At 41.4% G+C, this 26,913-nt stretch overlaps 1 protein-coding gene across 2 annotated transcripts; it reads right to left on the reverse strand.

Annotated features, from left to right (window-relative positions):
• LOC131760495 (glycine N-acyltransferase-like) lies at positions 1–26,368 on the reverse strand. Of its 2 annotated transcripts, none has more exons than XM_067039404.1 (6): positions 26,151–26,368; positions 20,138–20,233; positions 16,687–16,794; positions 8,308–8,434; positions 5,805–5,976; positions 1–932 (listed from the first exon to the last, which is right to left on the reverse strand). In XM_067039404.1, the coding sequence occupies exons 2-6, from the start codon at positions 20,213–20,215 to the stop codon at positions 530–532; spliced, it is 888 nt and encodes a 295-aa protein (XP_066895505.1). In that variant the 5' UTR covers positions 20,216–20,233; positions 26,151–26,368; the 3' UTR covers positions 1–529. The 2 variants fall into 2 exon arrangements, with proteins under 2 accessions (XP_066895505.1, XP_058926518.1); XM_059070535.2 differs by lacking the exon at positions 26,151–26,368 and adding an exon at positions 26,079–26,116 and having other exon boundaries at positions 530–932.
• Positions 26,369–26,913: the final 545 nt, after the last annotated feature.

Below are 26,913 nucleotides of genomic sequence, written 5' to 3' on the forward strand. Positions count from 1 at the left end.
GGTGTGTGTACATATAGTATATTTCATGTGATTATAATACAAGGCTTAAGAAGTGACCTGGGAAAGGAGGATATTCAAAGAGCTACTCAGAAGACATGTGACTCTCCAGTCAATTAAAAACAAAACATAGAAAGCCAGAGGGAAAAAGTCCTAGAACCCACAAATTATTACAACCCTTCTGGAAAATTGGAGAGGGTCAATGAGCTAGTAGTTCCAGGAAGAACAATGTAGAAAAGCATGCAACTAAGTATAAAGCATGACTAGGATGCTGGAAGTGTGGGAGCTGTACCAGCCAGACAGCTGGGGTGCTTGGCCTGTTTCCTACTGAGGAAACTAAGGGAATCCTGGGAGGTATTTGAGCACAGAGACTGAGGCTGTCCTGTTCACTACCCATCACTACTTCTTCAGAGCTCAGGGCCCTTCATTACCATTGATTACAGTTTATTCCCTCTCTCCTCTCTTCATCACCCATCGGCTCCTCCAGCCACATGCGCCATCCATTCAACACTGTCTTGTGTTCAGGGCTGCTTCACAGAGGCACAAAGTTCCACTGGTTCCAGTCACAGGGCACAGAGATATTCTGCAGGTTGAAGTTCAGTTTTTGCATGATGTGATTGGCCCTATCTACATGGGAATACATGGGGAAGCCAAGTTTGTCTAGAGCCTGAACCTGGACATAGGTGAGGTAGGTGATGAGGCCCTGGGCCCGGTACTCAGGTATGGTGCCTGCCATCCGCAGCTCTCCTGTCTGGTCCATCAGGGCCCAGGACACAGGGGTCCCCTCGGGCCCCAGCAGGCAGAAGGTGGGGAAGGCCCGGATACAGCGCTCGATGAATCGCTGGCTCCTCTCATTGCCACCAAAATGCCAGAATTTATTCACCAAGGCAGCGTGGGTAGGATCCAGGGATGAGAGTTTCAATACCTTTTGATGGCTATTGGGAACAAGGGGAAAGAATAGCCCATAATATTGAAACTGTATACAAGCCTGTTTATCCCTGTCCTTTGAAATAAAAAGCTTTTGCTTTAGTCTCCCAGGCCTCCCTTGAGTGTCAAAAGACTAACTTCAGAGTTAATGATTAGAAAATGTGAAGATCTAGAAACAGAAGAGCTGTTGGGCTGAGAAACTGGTAACAATTTAGACTATAAATCTGCCACATGGAAGAATCACTGAACTCACAATTCCCTGCAAGATACTCAAAAGGGCCTGACACACATTCCTAAGTTATTTTTACAGGGAGCAGATCCCCACCAGGTGAAAACTGCTGACCTCACGAACATAGACCCTAGACTGGTTGAAACCAGAAGGTTGATGATGCTTGAAACTTCACCTTGATGCCAACCAATCCGAGAATTGTGCACAAGCTGACCACAGCCCTGCAGCACCCTCCCTCACGCTGACTTTAAAACCCCTTGCCTGGGCTTCCCTGGTGGCGCAGTGGTTGAGAGTCCGCCTGCCGATGCAGGGGACACGGGTTTGTGCCCCCGTCTGGGAGGATCCCACATGCCGCGGAGCGGCTGGGCCTGTGAGTCATGGCTGCTGAGCCTGTGCGTCCGGAGCCTGTGCTCCGCAACATGAGAGGCCACAACAGTGAGGGGCCCGTGTACCGCAAAAAAAAAAAAAAAAAAACCCTTGCCTGAAAGCCATTGGGGAGTTCGAGTCTTTTGAGCATGAGCTGCCCATTCTCCTTGCTTGGTGCCCTGCAATAAATGCTGTACTTTCCTTCACCACAACCCAGTGTCAGTAGATTGGCTTTACTGCAAGTGGACCCAAGTTTGGTTCAGTAACAATATCACATGTACTGTGGAGTATTTTATTTGTCCCCTGCCCCAATTGTTCTGAGAGGGGAATAGGAGCATATTTAAGTGTAAGTGCTCTGTAGACAGGCTGTCTGGATTCATAATCTGACTCCTTGGGTGTTTTGGTGCTGATTACTTCATTTCCCACTTCCTCTATTTCTTCATCTAATAGATAAGGATGATAATCACAGCTCCTTTATAGAATCATTGTGAGGCTTAAATGAGTCAATGGATATAGGGGCTTAGAACAAGCACCCGGCAGATAATAAATCCTCTACAGAAATTAGCTACAATTGTTTCATTTGGCCTCTGCTGCAACCTTCCAACCTAGATAGGGCAGGTGTTCTTATCCTTATTTTACACAGAAGGAAAAAGTTGCAGAGATATAAACAAGTGCCCCAGAGCACATGCTAGCAAGCAGTGAAGCCAGAGCTTAAAATGTTGATGTCTGAAGGTCCTTGGCTACCATGTTGAACAAGTGGGGAGGCTGAAGTCCAGAAAGGGGCAGTGACATGGAGTGCAGGCAGCCCCCAGGGCACAGAACACTGAATCTGACGGCATCTGCAGGCTGTAAAGGGGCTTTGGGAGGTGTCCTGGAAAGAGCCCACAAGGTGGAACTAGGAGGTCTAGACTCAAGCCCACTATGCCCTTAACCATCCATGTGACCTGAACAAGCTATTTCATCATGAGTCTGTTTTCTGTCAGGAAGATGGGGATAATATCTCCCACTCTGTCTATCCTACAGTGCAGACAAGGGGATCCAGAGAGATTCTTTGATACAAAGTGAATGAAACTCTCCCAGGAGTACAAAGGGAAGGCCATGGGATTGGGCAGCGTGAGCTCAAATCTCCACCATCAGTGTTCAGTTCTATCCAGTGTTAGACTGGACATCAGTGGGGGAAAATATATTATTTGTTGAAATTCTCTTTATTGGAAAACTTTTGTTTGTCAAGTGAATTTACTGAACACATTTATTAAATACCTATTATATACCAGGCACTGTTTTAGCTGTGTAAGATCTATCAGTGAACAAGACAGGGAAGGTACCTGCTCTCTCTTGTGGGGTTTGCAACGTTGTTGGGGAGAGTTCAAACATCCAGTAAGACCGTTAACTAAATTAGCTAATTTCAAATAATCATAAGTGCTACAAAGAAAATAAAAGTGGGTCATGTGTGGAAAATAACTGGGAAGTGATTTTAGGTGGAGTGGTCTAGCCTGGACTCTCTGGAAGGTGACATTTGAGCAGTTCTGAACAGCAAAAGAAGTCATGTGTGTCAGGATTGGGTGGGGTGGGGCCAGAGGGAAAAGCTGACTCAAAAGGCCTGAGCTGACAAACAACCCAATCCAAAAATGGGCAGAAGACCTAAACAGACATTTCTCCAAAGAGACATACAGATGGCCAAGAGGCACATGAAAAGCTGCTCAACGTCACTCATTATTAGAGAAATGCAAATCAAAACTACAATGAGGTATCACCTCATACCAGTTAGAATGGGCATCATCAGAACATCTACAAACAACAAATGCTGGAGAGGGTGTGGAGAAAAGGGAACCCTCTTGCACTGTGGGTGGGAATGTGAATTGATACAGGCACTATGGAGGACAGTATGGAAGTTCCTTAAAAAACTAAAAATAGAACTACCATATGACCCAGCAATCCCACTACTGGGAATATACCCAGTAAGAGAAAACCACAATTCAAAAAGACACATGCACCCCAATGTTCATTGCAGCACTATTTACAACAGCCAGGTCATGGAAGCAACCTAAATGCCCATTGACAGACGAAGGGATAAAGAAGATGTGGTACATAGAGACAATGGAATGTTACTCAGCCATAAAAAGGAAAGAAAATGGGTCCTTTGTAGAGATGTGGATGGACTTAGAGTCTGTCATACAGAGTGAAGTAAGTCAGAAAGAGAAAAAGAAGTATCATATATTAATGCATATATGTGGAATCTAGAAAAATGGTACAGATGAACCTGTTTGCAAGGCAGAAATAGAGACACAGATGTAGAGAACAAACGTATGGACAGCAGTGGGGGAAAGGGGGGTGGGGGTGGGATGAACTGGGAGATTGGCATTGACATATATACACGAATGTATATAAGATAGATAACTAATAAGAACCTGTTGTATAAAAAATAAAATACAATTCAAAAAAATAAGAAAGCCTGAGCTTGCAATGATCGATGGCAAGAGGAAGACCAGTGTTGCTGGGGGCAGTAAGCTAGAGAGGAGATGAGGTCTGAAAAGTAGATGGGTGTTGGCTCTTACAGGGTCATGTTGGAGTTCCGAATTATTTCCAAGTGAGATGGGAAGTACTCGAGTCTTTTGAGCAGGGGAAGAACATGGTCTAATGTGCATTTAAAAAAAAAAAAAAAAAAAAAAGATTACTCTGGTTGCTTGGCAGAAAATGGATGGTTAGGAGACCAAAGCAAGAGCTGGAAGAGGAGGTAAGAGGTATAGTGGGTTGAATGGTGTGTCCATTCAGAAGGTGTGCCCACCTGGAGCCTGAAAATGTGACCTTATTTAGAAAAAGCATCCTTGCAGGTGTAAGTACATTAAGGACCCCAACATGAAATCATCCTGGATGATCTCGTGGGCCTTTAATCCAATAAAAAGTGTCCTTGTAATAGACAGAAGAAAACACACAGACACACACAGAGAAGCCCACGTGAAGGCAAATTCAGAAATGAGAGTGCTGAACCTGAGACAGGCTGGGACCTGGAACGCTTTGCTGCAGTGCTACAGTGCTTGCACCTGGACAAACTTCCCCTCGGGCAACAAAATACAAAGAAACTGTAAGGGGCTTCCCTGGTGGCACAGTGGTTGAGAGTCCGCCTGCCGATGCAGGGGACGCGGGTTCGTGCCCCGGGCCGGGAAGATCCCACGTGCCGCGGAGCGGCTGGGCCCGTGAGCCATGGCCGCTGAGCCTGCGCGTCCGGAGCCTGCGCTTCGCAACGGGAGAGGCCGCAACAACGAGAGGCCCGCGTACCGCAAAAAAAAAAAAAAAAAAAAGAAACTATAAGAAACTAAAAATAACTGTGTGCATGTTCAGTTAGGGCAAATTATGGACAAAGGGACAAAAAAACCAAAAATGCCCAATTCCCACTTCTGAAGAGCCAGGAGCAAAAGACAGGGTGTCGGGAGCAAAAGCTGGGTATTGCGCGTGGCCCCCTGCACACAACACCGTCAAAGGGGTGGGCAAAACACCTAAGCCACCCCTCTGGCCCGACCCCTGGACACGCCCCTACCCTCACCCCATATAAGGAACCAGCTCGCCCCCTGCCTCAGCCAGCCAGCAAGCAAGGGAACCTGTTGCTTCTTCTTCCTCCCCACTGCTGAAGCAGGCTCCCAATAAAGCCTTGCCTGAACTTGTCTGGCCTCTAATCAATTTCTATTGATTGGGGAAGGCCAAGACCCTGGTTGGTATCGAAGCCACAAGCCAAGGAATGCCTAGAGCCGCCAGAATCTGGAAGAGGCAAGGAAGGATTCCCTCCTAGAGGCTTTGAAGGGAACAGAGGCTCGCCAACCCATGGACTTGGGACTTCTGGCGTCCCAAGAGAATAAATTTCTGCTGTTTTAAGCCACCCCAGTTTGTTGTGCTTCTCCTGTTGCGGAGCACAGGCTCCGGACGCGCAGGCTCACGGGCCCAGCCGCTCCACGGCAAGTGGGATCTTCCCGGACTGGGGCACGAACCCGTGTCCGCTGCGTCGGCAAGCGGACTCTCAGCCACTGCGCCACCAGGGAAGCCGTGTTGTGCTTTTTTGCGACTGACCTAGAATGTGCTGGCTAATTCAGTGGTGACAGATATGAGGCTTCTTTCTTTTTTGTTTTGTTATGTTTTTGGTTTTTTTTGCCGCGCCGCGCAGCCTGCGGGCCGGATCTTAATTAGTTCCCAGACCAGAGGGATTGAACCTTTGCCCTCCACAGGCAGTGAAAGTGCAGAGCCCTAACCACTGGACCACCAGGAAATTCCCCAGAGCAGCTTCTTTCAGACTTACATGGACTTGTATTTATCACCATTGGGTGATATGTTTTTTGCATCCAGCAAGGAAGTAGCCAATTTCTTTGCTGTCTCAGAGACCATATAGAGAAAGCACTGTGTTCGCTTCACCTTGCCCAATTTAATAGCTGCAAGATTTTTTATCACATCATCCAGGCTGGACTGTGAACCTAGATGGAGGAAATGAATTATATGAGATATCACTGTTCCTTTAAGTATCAGAAAAAGCTGTCCAACGGCTGCAAAGTTTGCAGGTTTCGAATTATTAAAACTCGTGTTCCATCATGAAAAGACTTCTATGGGATAATGGCAAATCACTCTCATATTTAAAAATAATTCAGGGCTTCCCTGGTGGCGCAGTGGTTGAGAGTCCGCCTGCCGATGCAGAGGACGCGGGTTCGTGCCCCGGTCCGGGAAGATCCCACGTGCCGCGGAGCAGCTGGGCCCGTGAGCCATGGCCGCTGAACCTGCGCGTCTGGAGCCTGTGCTCCGCAACGGGAGGGGCCCGCGTACCGCAAAAAAAAAAAAAAAAAAAAAATCAAAATTGGGATAATACTACAATTCCTGAATACATCACAGTACAGTTATGACCATCAAAGGAGATGAGGTATAAAGATAATAACCAAAATTGATTGAAAAATTCTATGCACTCAGTGCAGTAGATTGTTGCTACAGTGGTGTGAGTTTGTTCCCCTTCGCTATCTTGATTTTTTTCTCCTTAACTGACTATGGGATTGACCATGAAACTTGCTTTGGCCAATGGAAAAAGAGCAACCGTGAAACAGTAAAAAGCATGAAAAGTGACTATGCATGGAGGTTTGCCTTTTCTCCCTGCTCTTGAGAACCTGTGACTTCTGTACATCAGCCAAGCCACTTCATCAGCACAGTCAGTAGCCAGCACAGCCAAAGCCAGCATTAACAGCCAAACTTGAGGTTATGGCTGGCTTAGTCCTACCAGCTCATTGAAAACCCCCAGCTGACTGCAGCTACATGGGTGAGTCTAGGAGAGACCAGCAGAAGAATGTCCCAGCTGAGTCTAGTCCAAATTGCTGACCCACAAAATCGTGAGCTAATAAATGACTGTGGTTTGCAGTCACTATTTGGGGATGGTTTGAAAACCTGATAAAATCAGGCATAGCGCTAAGCACTTCTCATTCAAGATCTTATTCAATCTTTAAATGGCTTATGTTTTGGGTACTATTCTAATCCTCATTTTTATATATAAGGAAAGTGATCCACAGAGGTTGTTCCTTGCCTTAGATCACATAACTACTAACAGGCCCAAAAAGGTCACAATTTTAGGTAGTCTGACTCCAAAGAATACTTTTTTTTTTTTCCTGGCCGCACAGTAGCTTGGGGGATCTTTGTTGTGGAATCTTAGTTCCCCGACCAGGGATCGAACCTGGGCCGGGCCTCTGGCAGTGAGAGCACAGAGTCCTAACCACTGGACCGCCAGGGAATTCCCAAATGCATTCTTTTTTTTTTTTTTTTTGCGGTACGCGGGCCTCTCTCTGTCGTGGCCTCTCCCGTTGCAGAGCACAGGCTCCGGACGCGCAGGCTCAGCGGCCACGGCTCACGGGCCCAGCTGCTCCGCGGCATGTGGGATCCTCCCGGACCGGGGCACGAACCTGCGTCCCCTACATCCCCTGCATCGGCAGCTGGACTTTCAACCACTGCACCACCAGGGAAGCCCCCAAATACATTCTTAACTACTAAATTCCTCCTTCGTAAATAAGACAATGATAAAATGGAGATGAGACAGAAGGAAAGCTCTGCTCCCATATTCAAGCTCTCTAACAGATCCTGGAATAAACCATGAATCCTTAGCTATTAAGAAATTACGTTATTCATGATTTCCTATGTAAACCCCATGTACTGCAGTCTTCAAGTTCTAATTCACTATTCTTGGAGGAGGTCATCGAGAAGACGTGCTACCTGTTGACCCATGAGCCGGACCCAGGCAAATGGAGTTTCCCTACTCCCTCCCCTCCTTGGAATGTGCTTCCCACTTGCCTTCCCAGCTCCCAGAAGCTGCTCCAAGGACACAGCCTTGAGATCGAAATGTGGTGTTGAGATATCTGGACTGGGTACATGACTGAACCCAGTTAAGGCCGCTATATGAATGTTTAAGATTTTGGCAGGTGGGTGAGGTGATATACTCATCCTGCAGTCTCCCGAGACAAGCCTGGAAGTTCCCCTGCTTATTAAACTTGCCACCTACCAATCGGAAGTGGTTTGCCCCTTCCTTAGGTCTCTCCTTGCCATACATGTATACGGAGGCTGGTTTCAGATTTCACCTGGGAAGCTTCCAAATAAGTTTGTGAACTAACAACTATGGAGGTAGTGGTGGCAGCTGAGAGAAAGAATGGACAGCAGGCTGAGTGTTTAGGACTTGGAGTAAAGATATAGAGGATGTAGGGCTGTAATTCAAAATGAAAAGTGACACTGCAGATACAGACATGGGAGATCTCAGTAGCCAGCACACATCCCGGTTCCCTTACTTTGAATCTGCAAATGTTGCTTCCAGTTGATGACTTCTGGCAAACCGAGGAATTCCTGACATTTCTTAGGGTCCTTGGAGTAGACTTGGTAAGTATTGGTGTAGGGATCAAGGTCATCTGTCATCTCCTGTTTGGGTTGGGAAAAGTAGAATCAACCAAAATGCTTGTATTTAGTGATTGCCATATTCGTTTTCAGGGTTCCATTATCTTATGATACTTTTAAATACTAAAATATTAGCTTTTTTGTTGTATTGATTTTATCGAAGGATTATTTACATTATGAGATCAAGTCAAGGACTCCCTGATTCAATTAACAATGAAAAATGTCCTGAACAAAACTACTCCTAACTCAGTTATTGCTTTAAATTTTCAAACCAAGCAAAAACGATCCATTTAAAAATATTTTTCTATCCCTCCATAAAACTCATTAAGAAGCTTGAAAAGTGACTGAGCACTGAGGCTTGCTGTCTCTTTCTGCTCTTGAAAATGCTGTGCCTTCTATCTGTTACTGAATCCACTTCCATCAGCATAGTCAATAGCCAGCAAAAACCAAGGTAGCATCCACTTGGGACTGTGGTTAATCTAGTCCTACCAGCTCATGTAAAATGATAATTGAGAAGCAAAATCCCTGGCCAAAAGAATAAATCTTACTTTAGTGCAAAGATTTTTAGAACATGTGGTCTATGAACATGTCTTAATTAAAACGGATACAGGTAACAGGTTAGACAATTCTCCTATAATTATGAAACCAAGAAAAAGATGAAGTAGCTTTGCTTTCTTTAAAAAAAATCATACCGTTGTTAAACAAACAACAGTTCCACCAACAATTAAAAAACATACTCATTTAGAAAACCATAATTCAAAAAGAGTCATGTACCACAATGTTCATTGCAGCTCTATTTACAATAACCAGGAAATGGAAGAAACCTAAGTGTCCATCAAAAGATGGATGGATAAAGAAGATGTGGCATATATATACAATGGAATATTACTCAGCCATAAGAAGAAACAAAATTGAGTTATTTGTAGTGAGGTGGATGGACCTAGAGTCTGTCATACAGAGTGAAATAAGTCAGAAAGAGAAAAACAAATACCATATACTAACACATACATATGGAATCTAAATAAATAAAAAATGGTTCTGAAGAACCTAGGGGCAGGACAGGAATAAAGACGCAGATGTAGAGAATGGACTTGAGGACACGGGAAGGGGGAAGGGTAAGCTGGGACGAAGTGAGAGAATGGCGTGGACATATATACACACCCAAATGTAAAATAGATAGCCAGTGGGAAGCAGCCACATAGCACAGGGAGATCAGCTCGGTGCTCTGTGACCACCTAGAGGGGTGGGATAGGGAGGGAGATGCAAGAGGGAAGAGATATGGGGATATATGTGTATGTATAGCTGATTCACTTTGTTATAAAGCAGAAACTAACACCACTGTAAAGCAATTATACTCCAATAAAGATGTTAAAAAATAATAAAAATAAAAATGTGATGAGAAACAAAACATACTCATTTAAATATATCTAGCAAAATTATTAACACTGATATGGGATTATTTGAGGATGAAGGAATAGGTAAGAGGAAAAAATTGCTTCAGCCAGTGAAGAGTCAGAAAGCTTTTTGTCCTATAGTATCTGGAAACTATTAAACAAAAATACACTTCTTATTCAGCAAGGATACTCCTGATCAAACCATCTTCAAGAGTGATGTCACCAAAATGTCAGTGTAGAAGACCCCAGCCTCTGTGCCTCACAAAGATCAATAATTAGACAGCTACTCATGTACAAAAACAGCTCTGGGAGAGCTCTGGAGTCCACTTAAGGAGCTTCAGCAACACAGTAGAACAAAAAACCTGAGACGAACTGCACAAAAATAGAAGAAAGACAGCCTTGTTTTGCTTGGATCATCCCATGCACCAAGCCAGCATTGCTCAGTGCTGACAGGGAAATCCTTATCTAGAAAGAGCTCCCTCTCACCAAGAAAGGAAGACCAGCTTCCCAGCATTTTAGGGCACCACACAAAGGTCCCTCTTCTGTTTCATCCCACCCAGACTGGCAAAACTGAGATGTGTAGAGATGGTTACGAACAAGGAAGAAAAGCAGGGCCTACCAACAGTAGCCATGGAGTGGGACTGATTCACAGTTCACCCTGACCTGCTCTGCAGAAAACTCAATAGCTTTCGCCCCTAAAGAAACCAATAGTCAGTATTGGACCCCCTGCAGATTTCATTAAGTTTTGCCCCACAGGTATTCACATTCTCTGATACCAGCCACCTGAGCCCCTCTTTACTCCCTTCCCCCATCAGGGAACTGCACCAGCAGTCAGCAGTCAGCTCTGCAGCTGCATGAGTGCAAGACACCAGCCTGGACACCTGCAGCTGACAGCCACCACCTAGCACACGTTTGGGGCTAGCCCCTCCAGCTGTATACTTGCATGCCACTGCCTGATGACTGTCACTAGCCTCCACTGCCATTTGCATGCTGAGGAGGAGACTGTGCAGTCTCAGGAGAGCACATCGATAGCTAGGTCCCCACAGCTGTTTGTGGGCCTGGATCAGGCCCTGTCTTCTGTGACTGGCCTGCACCACTGCAGTAACCTGCAGCTGGCCCCTCCTGCTGTCCACCTGCATGCCCCCAGCCCAACCCCCATCACCAGTCTCCACTGCTGTGCACACATGGCGCGACGCAGCAATCCTTGGAGTGCACGCCAACACCTAGGGCCCCCACAGCTGCCAGTGCACCTGCAGTTGGTCCTGGCCCTTGCCACCCGCCCTGGCCTCCACCACTATGTCTGTGTGTGCAGATGGCCCCTGCCACTACACAGGAGCCTGAAGCTGGCCCCTACAGCTGTGTATATGCACACCACTGGCTCCAGCCACTACCACTACCTGCCCTGGCCCATAGCCACTGCACTAGGAGGCACCACTGAGAACCCCAACAGCCTGGCAGCCACTTCGGACCCACTGCAATGCTCACCAAGCATCACACAGTTGTCAATGTGGATCCCAGTAGCCTGAGTCGAAAAGACATCACACCCCCAAGCAAGTGTCACTACATGCCCTTGCACTTGGTGCACTGCACCACTAGACTTGGGGCCACAGCACATTCCAGAATGCCTCTCTCCACAGGTAGAATTGTCCCTTACCAAGGTCAGTCCACAGAGTATGGAAGAGGTGACTGTTTCTTCAAAAGTTCAGGCACCTATGCAAAGATACAGGGATCATAAAGGATCAGGGAAACATGAAACCACCAGAAGAATTCAGTAAACCCCCAGTATCTGGTGCCAAGGAAATGGATATCCAGGGATTTCCTAATAAAGAGTTCAAAATAATTTTTCAAAAGATGCTCAGAGAGCCATAGGAGAACACAGATAACAATTTAACAACATCATGGACAACAGTACAAGAACAAAATGAGAAGTTCAGAGATGGAAAACATAAAAAAGAACTAAACAAAAATTTTGGAGGTGAAGAATACTGTGACTGCACTGAAGAATTCAATAGAGAGCTTCAATAGCAAACTAAACCAAACAGAAGAAAGAATGTGAGCTCAAAGTCAGACCAATTGAAATTATCTAATTAGCAGAGCAAAAAGAAAAATAATAAAAAACAGTGAGGAAATCCTACATGGTCTATGGGATACTATCAAAAGAACCAACTTGTGAATTATTAAAGTTCCAAAAGTAGAAGGTATGGAAAGGGGGAAGAACGTTTATTTAAAGAAATAATGGCTGAAAACTTCCCAAATCTTGAGAGGAATTTGGATATACAAGTTTATGAAGCTCGTAGGTCACCAAACAAAATCAACTTAAAGAGAACCTCTCTTAGACACATTATAATAAAACTGTCAAAACCCCCCCAAAGTCTATCAGCAGATTTCTCAGAGACCTTGCAAGCCATGAGAAAATGGGGGCAATATATTCAAAGTGCTGAAAGAAACTGCCAACCAAAAATACTTTACCCAGCAAAATTGTTCTTCAGAAAAGATAGCAAGATATCTTTTTTAATATCTTGCTATCACTATTTGTTTGTGATATTTGTTTTTTTATATTGGACATCTGTTAACAAATTATTGTAGCTATAGATATTTTAATATTTTGTCCTTTAATCTTTATACTAGAGTTAAGCGGCTAAAAACCATATTACTAATGAGAGTATTCTGAATCTGACTATATGCTTACTTTTACCAGTATGCTGTATATTTTCATATGTTTGTATGTTACTAATTAGCATCCTTTCCTTTCAGCTTGAAGAACTCCTTTTAGCTTTTCTTTTTTTTTTTTTTTTTTTTAAGAAAGAATTAGAACTATTTTTCGATGGTTCACTAACTTTCACTAGCAAACGAAAACTGAGGAAGTTTATCACCAAAAGACTTGCCTTATAAGAAATACTGAAAGGGGAACAGTTCTCAGAGCTTTCTGAGACACTCTTCCCAGCTTATAATCCTCAAATTTGGCTCAAATAAAATGTTCCGATTCCTTTTTTTTTTTTAAAAAAAGGAAATGCTAAAAGGAGTTCTTCATGCTGAAAGGAAAGGATGCTAATTAGTAACATAAAAACATATGAAAACATACTGTTGAAAGTAAGCATATAGTCAGATTCAGAATATTCTCTTATAGTAATGTTATGGTTTTTAGCCACTTTAGTATAAAGATTAAAGGACAAAATATTAAAATATCTATAGCTACAATAATTTGTTAATGGATTTCCAATATAAAAATATATAAATAGTGACATTAAAAAAACATAAAATGGAGGGAACAAAAGGATAGAGTTTTTGTATGCAATCAAAGTTAAATTGTTATCAGAGTAAAATAGACTGTTATAATATGTTTTACATAAGCCTCATGGTATCACAAAGCAAAAACCTACAGAGATTTACAAAAGATAAGAGAAAAGAATTGAAGTTTACCACCACAGAAAATCATCAATTCACAAAGGAAGGTTGCAGGAGGAAGAAAGGAGCAAGAGGACTACAAAACAGCAGAAAACAGTAGGATGGTATCAATAAGTTCTTACCTCTCAATAAGTACTCTAAGTGTAAATGGATTCAATTCTCCAATCAAAATATGTAGAGTAGCTAGATGGATTTAAAAAAAAAGATCAACTCTATGTTGCCTACAAGACTTTAAGCTTTAAGGAAACACATAGGCTCAAAGTGAAGGGATGAAAACGGCATACCATACAAATGGAAACCAAAAGAGAGCAGGAATAGCTATATTTGTATCAGACAATATAGACTTTAAGCCAAGAATGATAACAAGAGAAAAAAGAAGGCCATTACAGAACTTTGATGAAATAAATTGAAGAGGACATAAACAAATGGAAAGATATACCTTTGGATTTATGGTTAATGAATTGGTTAAGGTTTCATGGATTGAAAGAATTAATTTTGTTAAAATAATCATATTACCCAAAGCCATCTGTAGATTCAATGCAACCTCTATCAAAATTCCAATAGCATTTTCACAGAAATAGAAAAAAAATCCTAGAGCTTATATGGAACCACAAAAGATTGAGTAGACAAAGCAACCCTGAGAAATAACAAATCTGAAGGCTTCATACTTTCTGATTTCAGACTATACTACAAAGCTGTAGAAATCAAAACAGTAAGGTATTGGCATGAAAACAGACACATAGACAAATGGAATGGAATTGAGAGCCCAGAAATAAGCTCTTGCATATATGATCAACTAATATTTGACAAGGGAGCCAAGAACACTCAATCAGGAAAGAATAGTCTCTTTAATAAATGGTATTGGGAAAGCTTAATAAGCACGTGCAGAAGAACAAATCTTACACCACTCAAAAAATTAACTCAAAATGGACTGAAGCCTTAAACATAAGTACTGAAACTGTAAAAACCTAGAAGAAAATATAGAGATGAAGCTCCTTGACATTGGTCTTTGCAATGATGTTTTGGATATGACACCAAAAGCACAAGTAAAGAAGGCAAAAAAATCAACAATTGGTACTACATCAAACTAAAAAGCTTCTGCACAGCAAAAGAAAATATCAACAAAATGAAGAGGCACCTATCAAATGGGAGAAAATACTTTCAAATCACATATCAGATAAGGGGTTAGTACCCAAAACATAATTTTAAAAACTCATACAATATAATATAAAAAACCCCAAACAATCCCATTAAAAATGGGCAGAGGAATTGACATACAAATGGCCAACAGATACATGAAAAAGTGCTTTACATCACTAATTATCAGGAAAATGCAAATCAAGACCACATACATATCAGAATGATTATCATCAAAAGGACAAGAGATAACAAGTACTGGGGAAGCTCGGAGAAAAGGGAACCCTGTGCACTGTTGGTGGGAATGTAAATTGGTGTAGCCACTATGTAAACAGTATAGAGGTTCCTCCAAAAATTAAAAATAGAACTGTCATATGAATCAGGAATCCCATTCTGGGTATATAGCCAAAGCAAATGAAAACAGGATCTCAAAGAGATACCTGCCCTCCATGTTCATTGCAACATTGTTCACAATAGCCAAAATATGGAAACAAAAAATGAATGGATAAAGAAAATGTAGCATATCTTTACAATGGAATTTCAGTCAGCCACAAGAAAGAAGTAAATCCTGCCATTTGTGACAACATGGATAGACCTTGTAGGCATTATGCTAAGTGAAATAAGTCAGACAGAGGAAGACAAATACTGTATGATCTTTTTTTATGTGTGGAGTCTTAAAAAGCTAAATCATAGAAACAGAGAGTTGGGTGGTGGTTACTAGAGGCTGGGAAGGCCTAGGTGGGGGAAATGTGGAGATATCAAAAGGTACAAACTGCCAGATAAATAAATTCATTGTACCAGATAAATTCTGAGGATCTAATATACAGTCTGAGGCTTATAGTTAACAAGGCTGTATTATATACAGTTGACCCTTGAATGATGCAGGGGTTATGGACCCCAATTCTCCATGCAATTGAAAATCCACATATAGCTTTACAGTCAGCCCTTGTATCTGCTGTTCTGCATCCACAGATTCAACCATCCTCAGATGGTGTCCTACTGTAGCACGTAATTATTGAAAAAAATCCTCATATAAGTGGACTTGTGCAGTTCAAGCCCATGTTGTTCAAGGGTCAACTGTACTTGAAAGTCTCTAAGAATGTAGATCTTGAATCTTTTCACCAAATAAAAGAAATGGTAATTATGTGCCCTGATGGAGTGTTAGCTAAAGCTATGGTGGGAATCATTTAATGATATATGTGTATCAAATCTACACATTGTACATTTTATACTTACAAAATCTTATATGTCAATAATCGCTCATAAAGCTAGACAAATCTTATTTTTAAGACTGTATTTTTGAAAGTAGCTCAGGTTTCTATCAATAATTAAAAGTCTTCATTTTCAGATTATTTAATTTGGTTATTTTGAGTAATATTTCTTACCAATTTCACTCTATATAAGTTCTATAAAATACATTTACATTAAAATTTTAGATTTTTACTTGATATTTTAAAATATCATTATATGTCTTATTTTTGAAATGTCTTAACTATTCAATTTCACTAATTAAAAAATTATCATACAGTATGTAAACAACAATTCCAGCTATGTCATTTGCTCCTCAGTTTTCCTTAGTTCACTCTGTTATTTCAGACCTTATGCCTTGCAACTACTATTTTCTCTGCTTTGAGGGCAGTCCTTCCCTGCCACCATGTAAAAAATCTTATTTGCCTTCAACATCCAGTTTTGGTAAAATTTCTACTAAGAAGCATTTCTGATCCTGTCCCTGCAACCTCTACCACATATAGTCTTTTTCTTGCCCTGTCTTATTTGCTTTATTGATGACAGTAGGTTATAACACCCTGCAGCATCTCAATGGGAAGACAGTATCACAATGAGAAGTTTTGAGTTAGCATGAATGAGTTGGTGTGGTTTCAAAATTGGTGTTTTTAAAAGGTAGGAAATATTTTTTTCCCCTGGGGTTAAGGGTTTAAAATGGGTTTCATTTATTACAATGCAGAAATCTAGCCTGGGAAATGCTCCTTTGATACCTTTAACAAAAGTGACCATCTACATAATCCTGCATTACCACAACCTCCCACTGGTTGCCTCTATTCCCACAAACTGGGTGCAAGAAATGACAAAGTGTGTTTGGTCTTAAGCAGCAGCAGGATGCTATCTGTGTCTTGATCCTGCCTGTTTCACACGACGCTGTAATTTATCTGTGGATTTATCTATAATCTCCTCCAGGCTGTGGGCTTTTTGAGGACAAGGACTTGTTAACCAACACCTCGATTCATTTCTGTAATCCCAGGGTCTACCACATTGCCAGGTGCATGGTAAGCACACAACAGATGTGAACATACATGCATATTCATTCCACATCTGGCACCTTACCTGCTCCTGAGGGCGGATAACCACTGTATTAAAATCAGGCCACTTGTCCACCAGAGCCTTTAGCTTGAAAGTGTTTCCCTGGTTCATGTGGAAGGTGGTCCCATAAACCTGCAGCATCCGGACAAAGTGAGAGGATCAGCTTATTGGGAAGGGATGGCAAAGTGCCTTGCGTTTGATCAGGACAAGGTTTATTTCTATGAAATAGTGAAATTTTTTGATTGGAAGGCACCTAATGAGAATTTCTTCAGACCGTTTTTTAGGTTCTAATTTTTGCCCCAATAAATATATCTTTAAAAAATATCCATATAGAAAATATTCAGACCAATGAAACTTATGAATAAAAGCTATGAACTCTCCCATTGTAGAATTTAATAAAATCTTTAATAAATTTCCTTCTATTCATGTACACACACAACAAACTTCACAAAAAAATGAAAAACATCAGATACACTCCACTCCAGGTGTTTCCAACTTTTCAGTGTAAACAGTGACCCTTCAAAGAATATCTTTTTTGCAGAAATCTTTGCATATGTACCTGATATTTGCCTAGGGAAGGTTTTTAGAAGGGTGATGGCTGGGCCTAAAGTTATCTACACGTTTAAGGCTTTTTAACATATATTTTTAAATTATCCTCTGGTAAAGGTAAATATCTCCTACCAATAAGTGGAGGCTATAGTAATTAAAGGTCAGGGGCAATTGTCTCTTTGGTCCTTTTATAGTAAATAAAAGTAAAACCAGATAGTCTACCCATAGAAGAATGCTTTCCTTTCTCTTCCCCAGAGTAAAAGGATGGTCTACAAATGGTTAAGATCGAGGAAGGTGAATAGATTGAACTCACCCCAAATTATGCCGGGTCTTTCAGAGCATTAGCCTCACATAAGATGCATCCACAGTTCACCCCCCTGTAAATGTATGGTCTGATCTGTAATAACAGTGGCTAAGATTTGCAGAGCTTCTCTGTGTGCAAGGCACAGTTCCACCTGTTCAACATAAAGTCTTCTCATCCTGACAATAACCTCAAGAGGTTAGAGCTCTCATTACTCCCTTCTTTTTTTTTTTTTTTTTTGGCTGCGTGGCTTGTGGGACCTTAGTTCCCCCACCAGGGATCGAACCCAGGCCCCGGGCAGTGAAAGCACCAAGTCCTAATCATGGGACACCAGGGAAGTCCCTCATTACTCCCTTTCTGTATGAGAAAACTAAAGCATGTAAAAGTTAAGTGAGGTGGTGTCAACATGCAGCTTGACGGTGGAGGAGGCAGGCACAGACCCCGGCAGGCTGGATGCTGAGTCGGCCCTTTTAGCCACAGAACCGATGTGACGTCACTCTCATCACCCTAACTTCCATGGTAGGATTAGGGTGCATGTTCTTGACAAAACTAATAACAGAAGCTGAAATATATAACTTTATCGACCAATGTGCAAGGCATTATGCCCAGTGGATGAGCATAATGCTTAGTACTTGGCTTCAAGGGTTAACCTGCCTGGAATAAAATCCTGGCTACTTACTGTGTGACCTTGGTAACGTGCAGAGACCTAGGGTCTCTGTGCCCGTAGAATAACCACAAGCAGGATTTTGACATTGATACAGTCAAGATGTGGAGCAGTTTCATCGTCACGAGGGTCACTCGTGTTGCTTCTTAGTGTCACACCCGTTACCCTCCACTGCTCACCTCCTCCTTCACCTCCAGCAACCGTCAATCTCTTCTCCATTTCTATAATTTTGGTATCTCAAGAATCTTATATAAATGGACTCATGCAGCACGTAACCCTTTGGGATTGGCTTTTTTTTTTCACTCAGTGTAATTTTCTGGAGCTTCATCTAGATTGTTGCAGGTATCGATAGGTCATTTCTTCTTTGTCATTTAGTAATATTCCATAGTACGGATGTACCACCGTTCCTTTAGCCATTCGCCTATGGAAGGACATCTGAGTTGTTTTCAGCTTTTGACTCTTATGGATGAGGTTGTTAATAGACATTCATGTACGTAGTTTTGTGTGAAAATAAACTTGTATTTGTCTGGGGCAAATGCGCAGGATTGTAATTGCTGGTTGTGTGCTGGTTGCAAGATTAGTTAGAAACTTACAAATCGCTTTTCAAGAGTGGCTGTACCGTCTCACATTCCTACCAGCAACGTATGAGAGATCCAGTTTCTCCTCATTCTTTTTTTTTTTTTTTTTTTTGCGGTACGCGGGCCTCTCACTGTTGTGGCCTCTCCCGTTGCGGAGCACAGGCTCCGGACGCGCAGGCCCAGCGGCCATGGCTCACGGGCCCAGCAGCTCCGCGGCACGTGGGATCTTCCCGGACCGGGGTACGAACCCATGTCCCCTGCATCGGCAGGCGGACTCTCAACCACTGCACCACCAGGGAAGCCCCCTCCTCATTCTTAACAGCATCTGAAGTTGAGGGCCTGTTTTGCTCAAAGCATGCAGGTAGGCTCAGGTGAGTTGAAATTGGGTAAATGGATTATATTTCTGGCCTCAACAGTAACCAGTTGGGCAAGTTATTTAAGTTTCCTTGGTCAGATGCATCATCTACAACATAGGGAGAAGAGTGACACCCTCCTCATATGGGAGTTTTGAAGTTTATATGAGTTCACAGATAAAGCCCAGTGGCTGGGCTGAGGTAAGGGCTCTAAGTGCTTTCTATTGCCACCGATGAACTGCGCTGGCGTTGTTCTGACCTTGAGGTCCCCGTTGGTGCTGGTGCTGGGCAGTGGTTGCATGTGACTTAAGCTTCTCTCTTTAGGTGGAAAAGGAGCTTTTAAAAAGCAGTTTAGGGACTTCACTGGCGGTCCAGTGGTTAGGACTCCACGCTTTCACTGCCAAGGGCTTGGGTTCAATCCTGGGTTGGGGAACTAAGATTCCACAAGATGCGTGGCCAAAAAATAAAAATCAAAAGAAAAGCATTTTACTCGTCTCATCAATCCTCCGAATGTTAAAAATGAAAATATAAATAAAATGTGCATAAATCCAGCCACTTTGTAGCAAATATTGCTGCAATAAAATAATGAATAGTATATAATTATTTCTAGGTCTCCTCCATGGATAGTGCACAGTCTTTTGGATTTCAAAGAAATAGGAGTTGACCTCTTAAATGTTCCAAGAAGGTACATGGTGCTTAACCTTGCCTTGGGCACAAATGTTTGAAAATTAGTATGTACTTAGATCAACCTTTTAAAGAGAAATCAAGGAAATGTTTTTGAGTCTGCAGAGAGCAGTGTTTTTTTTGCCGCTTAAAAGTATCAGGCAAGTCATATTACTGAGACCTGTTTCCTCTTCTGGGACATGAGTGTAATAGACCTCCCTTGCCAAGAGGTGGTGTGAACTATGTGAGATGCAGCATGAGTGAGTTCCTGCCACAGAACGGGTGCTCAGTAAAAGCTTATTCTCTTTCTCACCTCTATTACAAGAAGACACAACCATCTGGTTTCCTAAGAATGTCCCATGCTCACCTTTAAGGACTCAGGGAGGCTCTTCCTTAAGTATTTTTCTAGCATCTGCAGCATCTGTGGACCCTGTAAGTGGAGCATCTTAGCAGGTACCTTAGCCTAGAGAGAAGACCAAGAAACAGCCAGGAATGAGAAGATACTGGACCAATAGGAATAGATTGGCACACATTTACCTGAACCTTAGTAGATAACAGGTGAGATCAATTTGCCTAGAAAACTGCTTTGGGAGAGGGGGAGAAAGTATAGTCCCCATAGATTTCTAGCCTTACTATGAAGGACAGGAGTTTAGAAGGCCATCCTAAAAGTCCTGAAGGGGCCACCTCATAGAAGACACAAAGAAACAAGAGCCGAAGATTCTATCCTAATACCTATGTCCAAGCCCTCCTTCAGTGCCTTTTATTGGTGTCACTGTCACTGAAGTCCTCACCAACTCCAAGGAAGGATGCAATGGGCAGAAAGCACAGTGTTCTCTTTCTGATAATTCTTGCTTCACTTTCTTATATGACCCTGAATTTCAGTCATTAAAGACACATATATTTTAACAAGCATATTCTTTTTTAAAATTGAAGTATAGTTGATTTAAATGTTGTGTTAATTTCTGCTGTACAGCAAAGTGATTCAGTTTTATATATATATATACATACATTTTAAAAATGTTATTTTCCATTGTAGTTTATCATAGGATATTGAATATAGTTCCCTGTGCTATACAGTAGGACCTTGTTGTTTATCCATTCTGTATATAATACTTTGCATCTGCGAATCCCAAACTCCCACTCCATCCCTCCCCCAACCCCCTCCCCCTTGGCAACCACAAGTCTGTTCTCTATGTCTGTGAGTCTGTTTCTGTTGCATAAATAGGTTCATTTGTGTCATATTTTAGATTCCACATAGAAGTGATATCATACGGTATTTGTCTTTCTCTTTCTGACTGACTTCACTTAGTATGATAATCTCTATTTGCACCTATGTTGCTGCGAATGGCATTATTTCATTCTTTTTTTATGGCTGAGTAGTATTCCATTGTACCTATGTACCACATCTTCTTTATCCATTCATCTGTCAATGGACATTTAGGTTGTTTCCATGTCTTGGCTATTGTGAATAGTGCTGCTATGAACATAGGGGTGCATGTATCTTTTTGAATTAGCTTTCTCTGGATATATGCCCAGGAGTGGGATTGTTGGATCATATGGTAATTCTATTTTTAGTTTTCTAAGGAACCTCCATACTGTTTTCCATAGTGGCTGCACCAACTTACATTCCCACCAATAGTGTACAAGGGTTGCCTTTTCTTCACATTCTCTCCAGCATTTGTTATTGGTAAGGTTTTTAATGATGGCCATTCTGACCCGTGTGAGATGGTACCTCATTGCAGCTTTGATTTGCATGTCTCTAATAATTAGTGATGTTGAGCATCTTTTCATGTGCCTGTTGACCATTTGTATTTCTTCTTTGGAGAATTGTCTATTTAGGTTTTCTGCCTATTTTTCGATTGGGTTTTTTTTTTGGTTGTTGTTGTTATAGAGTTGTATGAGCTGTTTGTATATTTTGGAAATTAAACCCTGTTGGTCGCATCGAACAAACACGTTCTTTAAATATGCAAGTGCATCTTTCATGATTAAGTTGCTGTCCGTGATTCTCCCAGTGTCACCACTAACAAGCTATGTAATCTTGAAAAAGTCACTTGACTTCCTTGCTCCTTGGTTTCCTCATTAATAAATCCTCTGGAAAGAGATCCTGTCTTAGAAAATTGCTGTGATAATTAAATGAATTAATACATATTAAGTGCATAGAAAAATTTCCAGCATATATTAACTCAAAAAAATGTTATTATTTTTACTATTGTTATTATCAATATTGTCACTGCCCGTTAACCACACCGTAATTCAAATCAGTCCATTGGGTTGTTCTTCTGTATTGAAGGAATGGGATGTAACTTAAACACAGACCACGATGTGAACGTCTTCAGTTAGAATAGTGCCCTGGGAAAAATCATAGACATGAGGATTAAATGAAGTAATCCATGCACCGGCACCAAATGAATGAAAAAGTGCATGTAAAACTCTTAGCAGAGTGTCTAGCAGAGAATAATATTAATACATCATTATTATTATCATTCCCTGAAGGAAGCAGAAAAAAATGTAGATTTATGTACTTAGTCCTTTTGTGCTGAGGCACTTTACCTTTCCAGATCTCTGTCCAGCATGTTCTTGGCTTTCTTCTTTTTAGGAGCATATGCCCTTTGGCATGGTCAGTTAAGATACAGACTTGTAGAGATGGAACCAGTGTTGCTTACTTTCAATGGGAAAATGCTTATGGTTCCAAAGACCTCATTTACCTTTTGGAACCTGCTGTGTGAACAGATTTGAGATTGCTTGAATGAGTGGATATTCTTGACTTTTCCATGTGTGTATCCTGCCCCACACCCACAGGTGCCCTCCAGTTCTTTGGGGACACCAACAGGCCATTTTGTTCCCTATGTTCACTTATTGGCTTGGGGAGAGGAGGGTCTTTGACAGCATCACTATAGCTGTGCTTATATCTTTTAAAAATACATTTATTGTTGAATAATTTAAATGGGCATAATTAAAAGCATGTATAGGGTACAATTCTATGGGTTTGACACATGTGTATGCCTATGAAACCATCACCACCTTTCAGATATAGAACATTTCCTTCATCCCCTGTGTTTCTTTTCTTTTTTTTTTTTTGTTTCCCGGTACGCAGGCCTCCCACTGCTGTGGCCTCTCCCGTTGCGGAGCACAGGCTCCGGACGCGCAGGCTCAGCGGCCATGGCTCACGGGCCCAGCCGCTCCGCGGCACGTGGGATCCTCCCGGACCGGGGCACGAACCCGCGTCCCCCGCATCGGCAGGCGGCCTCCCAACCACTGCGCCACCAGGGTAGCCCCCCTGTGTTTCTTGATTTCTCTTTGTAGTCAGTTGCTCCCTATTGCCAGCCTACCCAAGAACTGATCAGCTATCACTATGGATTAGTTTGCCTTATATTGAATATAATGTAATCATACTATGTACTTTTTATGTGGTGTAATGCTGTTAAGATTAAAACAATTTGATCATGTAACAGTTCTTTGTTAATTTTTATTTCTGAGTATTATTTCATTGTAGAAATATGCTACCATTTATTTGTCCATCGATCCGTTGATAGGTGTCTGGGTTGTTTCTTTTCTTTCCTTTTTTTGGATATAATAAGTAGAACTACAATGGATATTCATGTAAAAGGCTTGTAGTGGTTATATGTTTTCGCTTATCTCAGGTAAATACCTAGGAGTGGAATAGCTGGGTTGTATGGAAAGTATGTGTTTAACTATATAAGAAACTGCTAAATAGTTTTTTTAAGTAGTTGTTTCATTTTACATTCCTACCATCAAACCATGAGAGTTCCAATTACTCCACACTGCAACAATGCTTTGGACTGTTGGTCTTTTTTTCTTTTAATTTATTATTATTTTTAAAACTTTTATTTTATATTGGAATATATTTGACTTACAGTGTTGTGTTGCTTTCAGGTATACAGCAAACTGACTCAGTTATACATATACATATATTTATTCTTATTCAGATTCTTTTCCCATATAAATTATTACAGAATATTGAGTAGAGTTCCCTATGCTATACAGTAGGTCCTTGTTGATTATCTGTTTTACATGTAGTAGGGTGTATCTGCTGATCCCAAACTTCTAATTTATCCCTCCCCCTCCCTTTCCCCTTTGGTAACCATAAATTTGTTTTCTAAGTCTGTGAGTCTGTTTCTGTTTTGTAAATAAGTTCATTTGTATCATTTTCGGACTGCTGGCCTTTTAAATTTTAGCTAAACTATGGATGTGAAGAGTTATCTCATTGTGGTTTTAATTTACCTTTTCATGATGACACAGTACTGGTAATCCATGTTCTTTTTAAAAACTTCTTGATCAGTTTAGAGCAGGGTTCCTTAAATTTAGCACTACTTCTCTTTCAGCCCAGACAATTCTTCTCTGTGGGCAGCAATTCTATGTACTGTAGAACATACAGTAATGTCCCTGGCCTCTACCCACTAGCCATCTGTAGTAACACCTCCACTCTCAATTGTGAAAAACAAAAATGTCTCCAGACATTGGTTCCATCTCCTTGAGGGCCTCAGGATAGTAGAAGTCTAACGTTCCGAGAGGCAAATGTGACCTTTTATCCAGAAGCATCTTGTAAGAGGTAAAATGAAGCAGAAGAGGCAAAATGAGCTTGATGCCAAATTTCTGGGGTTGTAACATTGTTATAATGCTGCAAATCACATAATGTGAGACTGCTCTACATATAGGCATGCACACATACACACAGTGGAAAGTACCACCACCACCGACAAACATATTGTCCAGTTAATAGGGTAGACTGAAACCTGAAGAGGCTCTAGGACACTGTACAGTCAGGGTGAGCTTTTAGCTTTGGCAAAGGGCAAAGTCCACAGTTCAGACCCAGCCTTTGCCTTATTGAAAATGTTTGCAATGGGGACATATGTATATGTAGAACTGATTCACTTTGTTGTAAAGCAGAAACTAACACACCATTGTAAAACAGTTATACTCCAATAAAGATGTTAAAAAAAAAAAGAAATCAAACATACACACACAAATCTTTGTTAAAAGGTTATTTGCATACTTTGAGTTGAGAAAATTTTATGCCATAAAAGGCATAATAAATCTAATGTGTACTGGGCCTCAAAAAAAAAAGAAAATATTTGCAAAATGTTAAACAATTCAAACAGAGAAAACAAGTTCTAAAGAATAGTTTTATAAAACAACATTAACAAATAGGAACAAACAAGACACAATCTCGATGTCTACACTAGGATAAGATTACATAAATTATGATCTCTTAGTATGTTGCAACTCTAGGAACCATTAACATAACTATCACACACATACACAGGAGAATACTAAAATAAAAGGAGAAAATGTAGAACTTAAAACAGTACATAATTCCTGATTATAATAGGTAAATCTTTGCTTACACATATTCTATATGCAACATATATGAGAATTGTAAGGATGTAGAAAGATAAATTTAGAAGGGAAAACAAAATTTTAAAAGACATTTTATGGGGGCTTCCCTGGTGGTGCAGTGGTTAAGAATCCACCTGCCAATGCGGGGGACGTGGGTTCGAGCCCTGGTCCAGTAAGATCCCACATGCCGCGAAGCAGCTAAGCCCGTGAGCCACAACTACTGAGCCTGCACTCTGGAGCCCACAAGCCACAACTACTGAAGCCTGTGAGCCTAGAGCCCTTGCTCCGCAACGCGAGAAGCCACAGCATAAGAAGCTCGGGCACTGCAACGGAGAATAGCCCCTGCTGGCCACAGCTAGAGAAAGCCTGCGCGCAGCAACAAAGACCCAACAGAGCCAAAAATAAATTAAAAAAAAAAAAAGACATTTCATGGCCATAGTATTATTGATAAAATCTTTTAAATTAACATTCATTTTCACATGATTTGAATTAACAGTAAATCTGGCCTGCATTCTAGTCCACATTCCTCTGCATATTTCCTCTTTGACTTTGAACAGACTACTTCACTTTCCTGGTAAACCTTTATCTAAAGAAAAAGCTACCTCCTTTAGAAAGTTCCCTAAAGGACCAAATAGAACGATGTTTGCTTAGTATCTTGGCACATTAGGTGCTAGATAAATGTAACTTGGATCAGCATCCTTCCTTGCAAATGTTCTTACTTCTCCACTCACCCACCAGCTTCCCAAGTCCCTCCATATCATTTATCTGCTTAGAACGAAACCTGGCTCAATCCTTCCAAGAATTTTTTCCACAGTACACTTGCTGTACACAGAGTACCTGCAATGCATTATTTCTAAAATTGAATAGACTCCCTTTTCTTCAACCTAAGCATCAGTAAATAAGCTCGGCCCTTCATTTGGAAACCAACGAGATCATTTGATTTTTCCCACCTTGTCATGAGAGGAAAATGAGGAGGCAGGTGACACAAAGCAACAATTCTTTCCAGTGAGATGAGCCCTCACCTTGTCTCCACGGAGAAAGGTCCCCAGGAACAAATGAGAAGCAGCAGACTTTTCCAGAATATGGACTTCCCTTTACCCTGGCAAGTACAGCCAGGGACCGCAAAGTGTGTTTTGGTAATTTTTCTACAGAAATAGCTAAACTGAAGCTGTTGAAGTAGACCTTGTCTCTTTAAAAGCAGCGGGGAGAAGCTTCTGTTCGCTGGTGTGGAATCCAGTGGCACCTGGTCCCTCCCTCTGGGTCACATGTTCTGCTGCCTCCGCAAATTTGCGAGTCTGATTGTAACTAAGGGTTTATATTCTAATCCCACCATTTACCAGCTGTGTGTCTTTGACCAAGTCATCTAATCTCTCTGTGCCTCTGTTTCCTCACCTATAGGTGAGGTAAATAATACTACCTACTCTCACTAGGTTGTTTTTTTTTTTCCAATTTTCTTATAAATTTTATTTTGTTATTTATTTATTTAATTTATTTTTTATTGGAGTGTAGTTGATTTACAATCTTGTGTTAGTTTCAGGTGTACAGCAAAGTGAATCAGTTATCATATACTTACTCTTTTATAGATTCTTTTCCCACAGAGGTCATTACAGAGTACTGAGCGGAGTTCCCTGTGCTGTACAGTAAGTCCTTATTAGTTATCGGTCTTATATAAAGTAGTGTATATATGTCAATTCCAATCTCCCAATTTATCCCTCCCTAGGTTTTTGTTTTTTTAAGTTAAATGGGCTAACATTTGTGAAATGCTTAGGTAAGTGCCTGACAAAT

The sequence above is a fragment of the Kogia breviceps genome, chromosome 7 (assembly GCF_026419965.1).
Source record: "Kogia breviceps isolate mKogBre1 chromosome 7, mKogBre1 haplotype 1, whole genome shotgun sequence".
Taxonomy (NCBI): Eukaryota; Metazoa; Chordata; class Mammalia; order Artiodactyla; family Physeteridae; genus Kogia; species Kogia breviceps.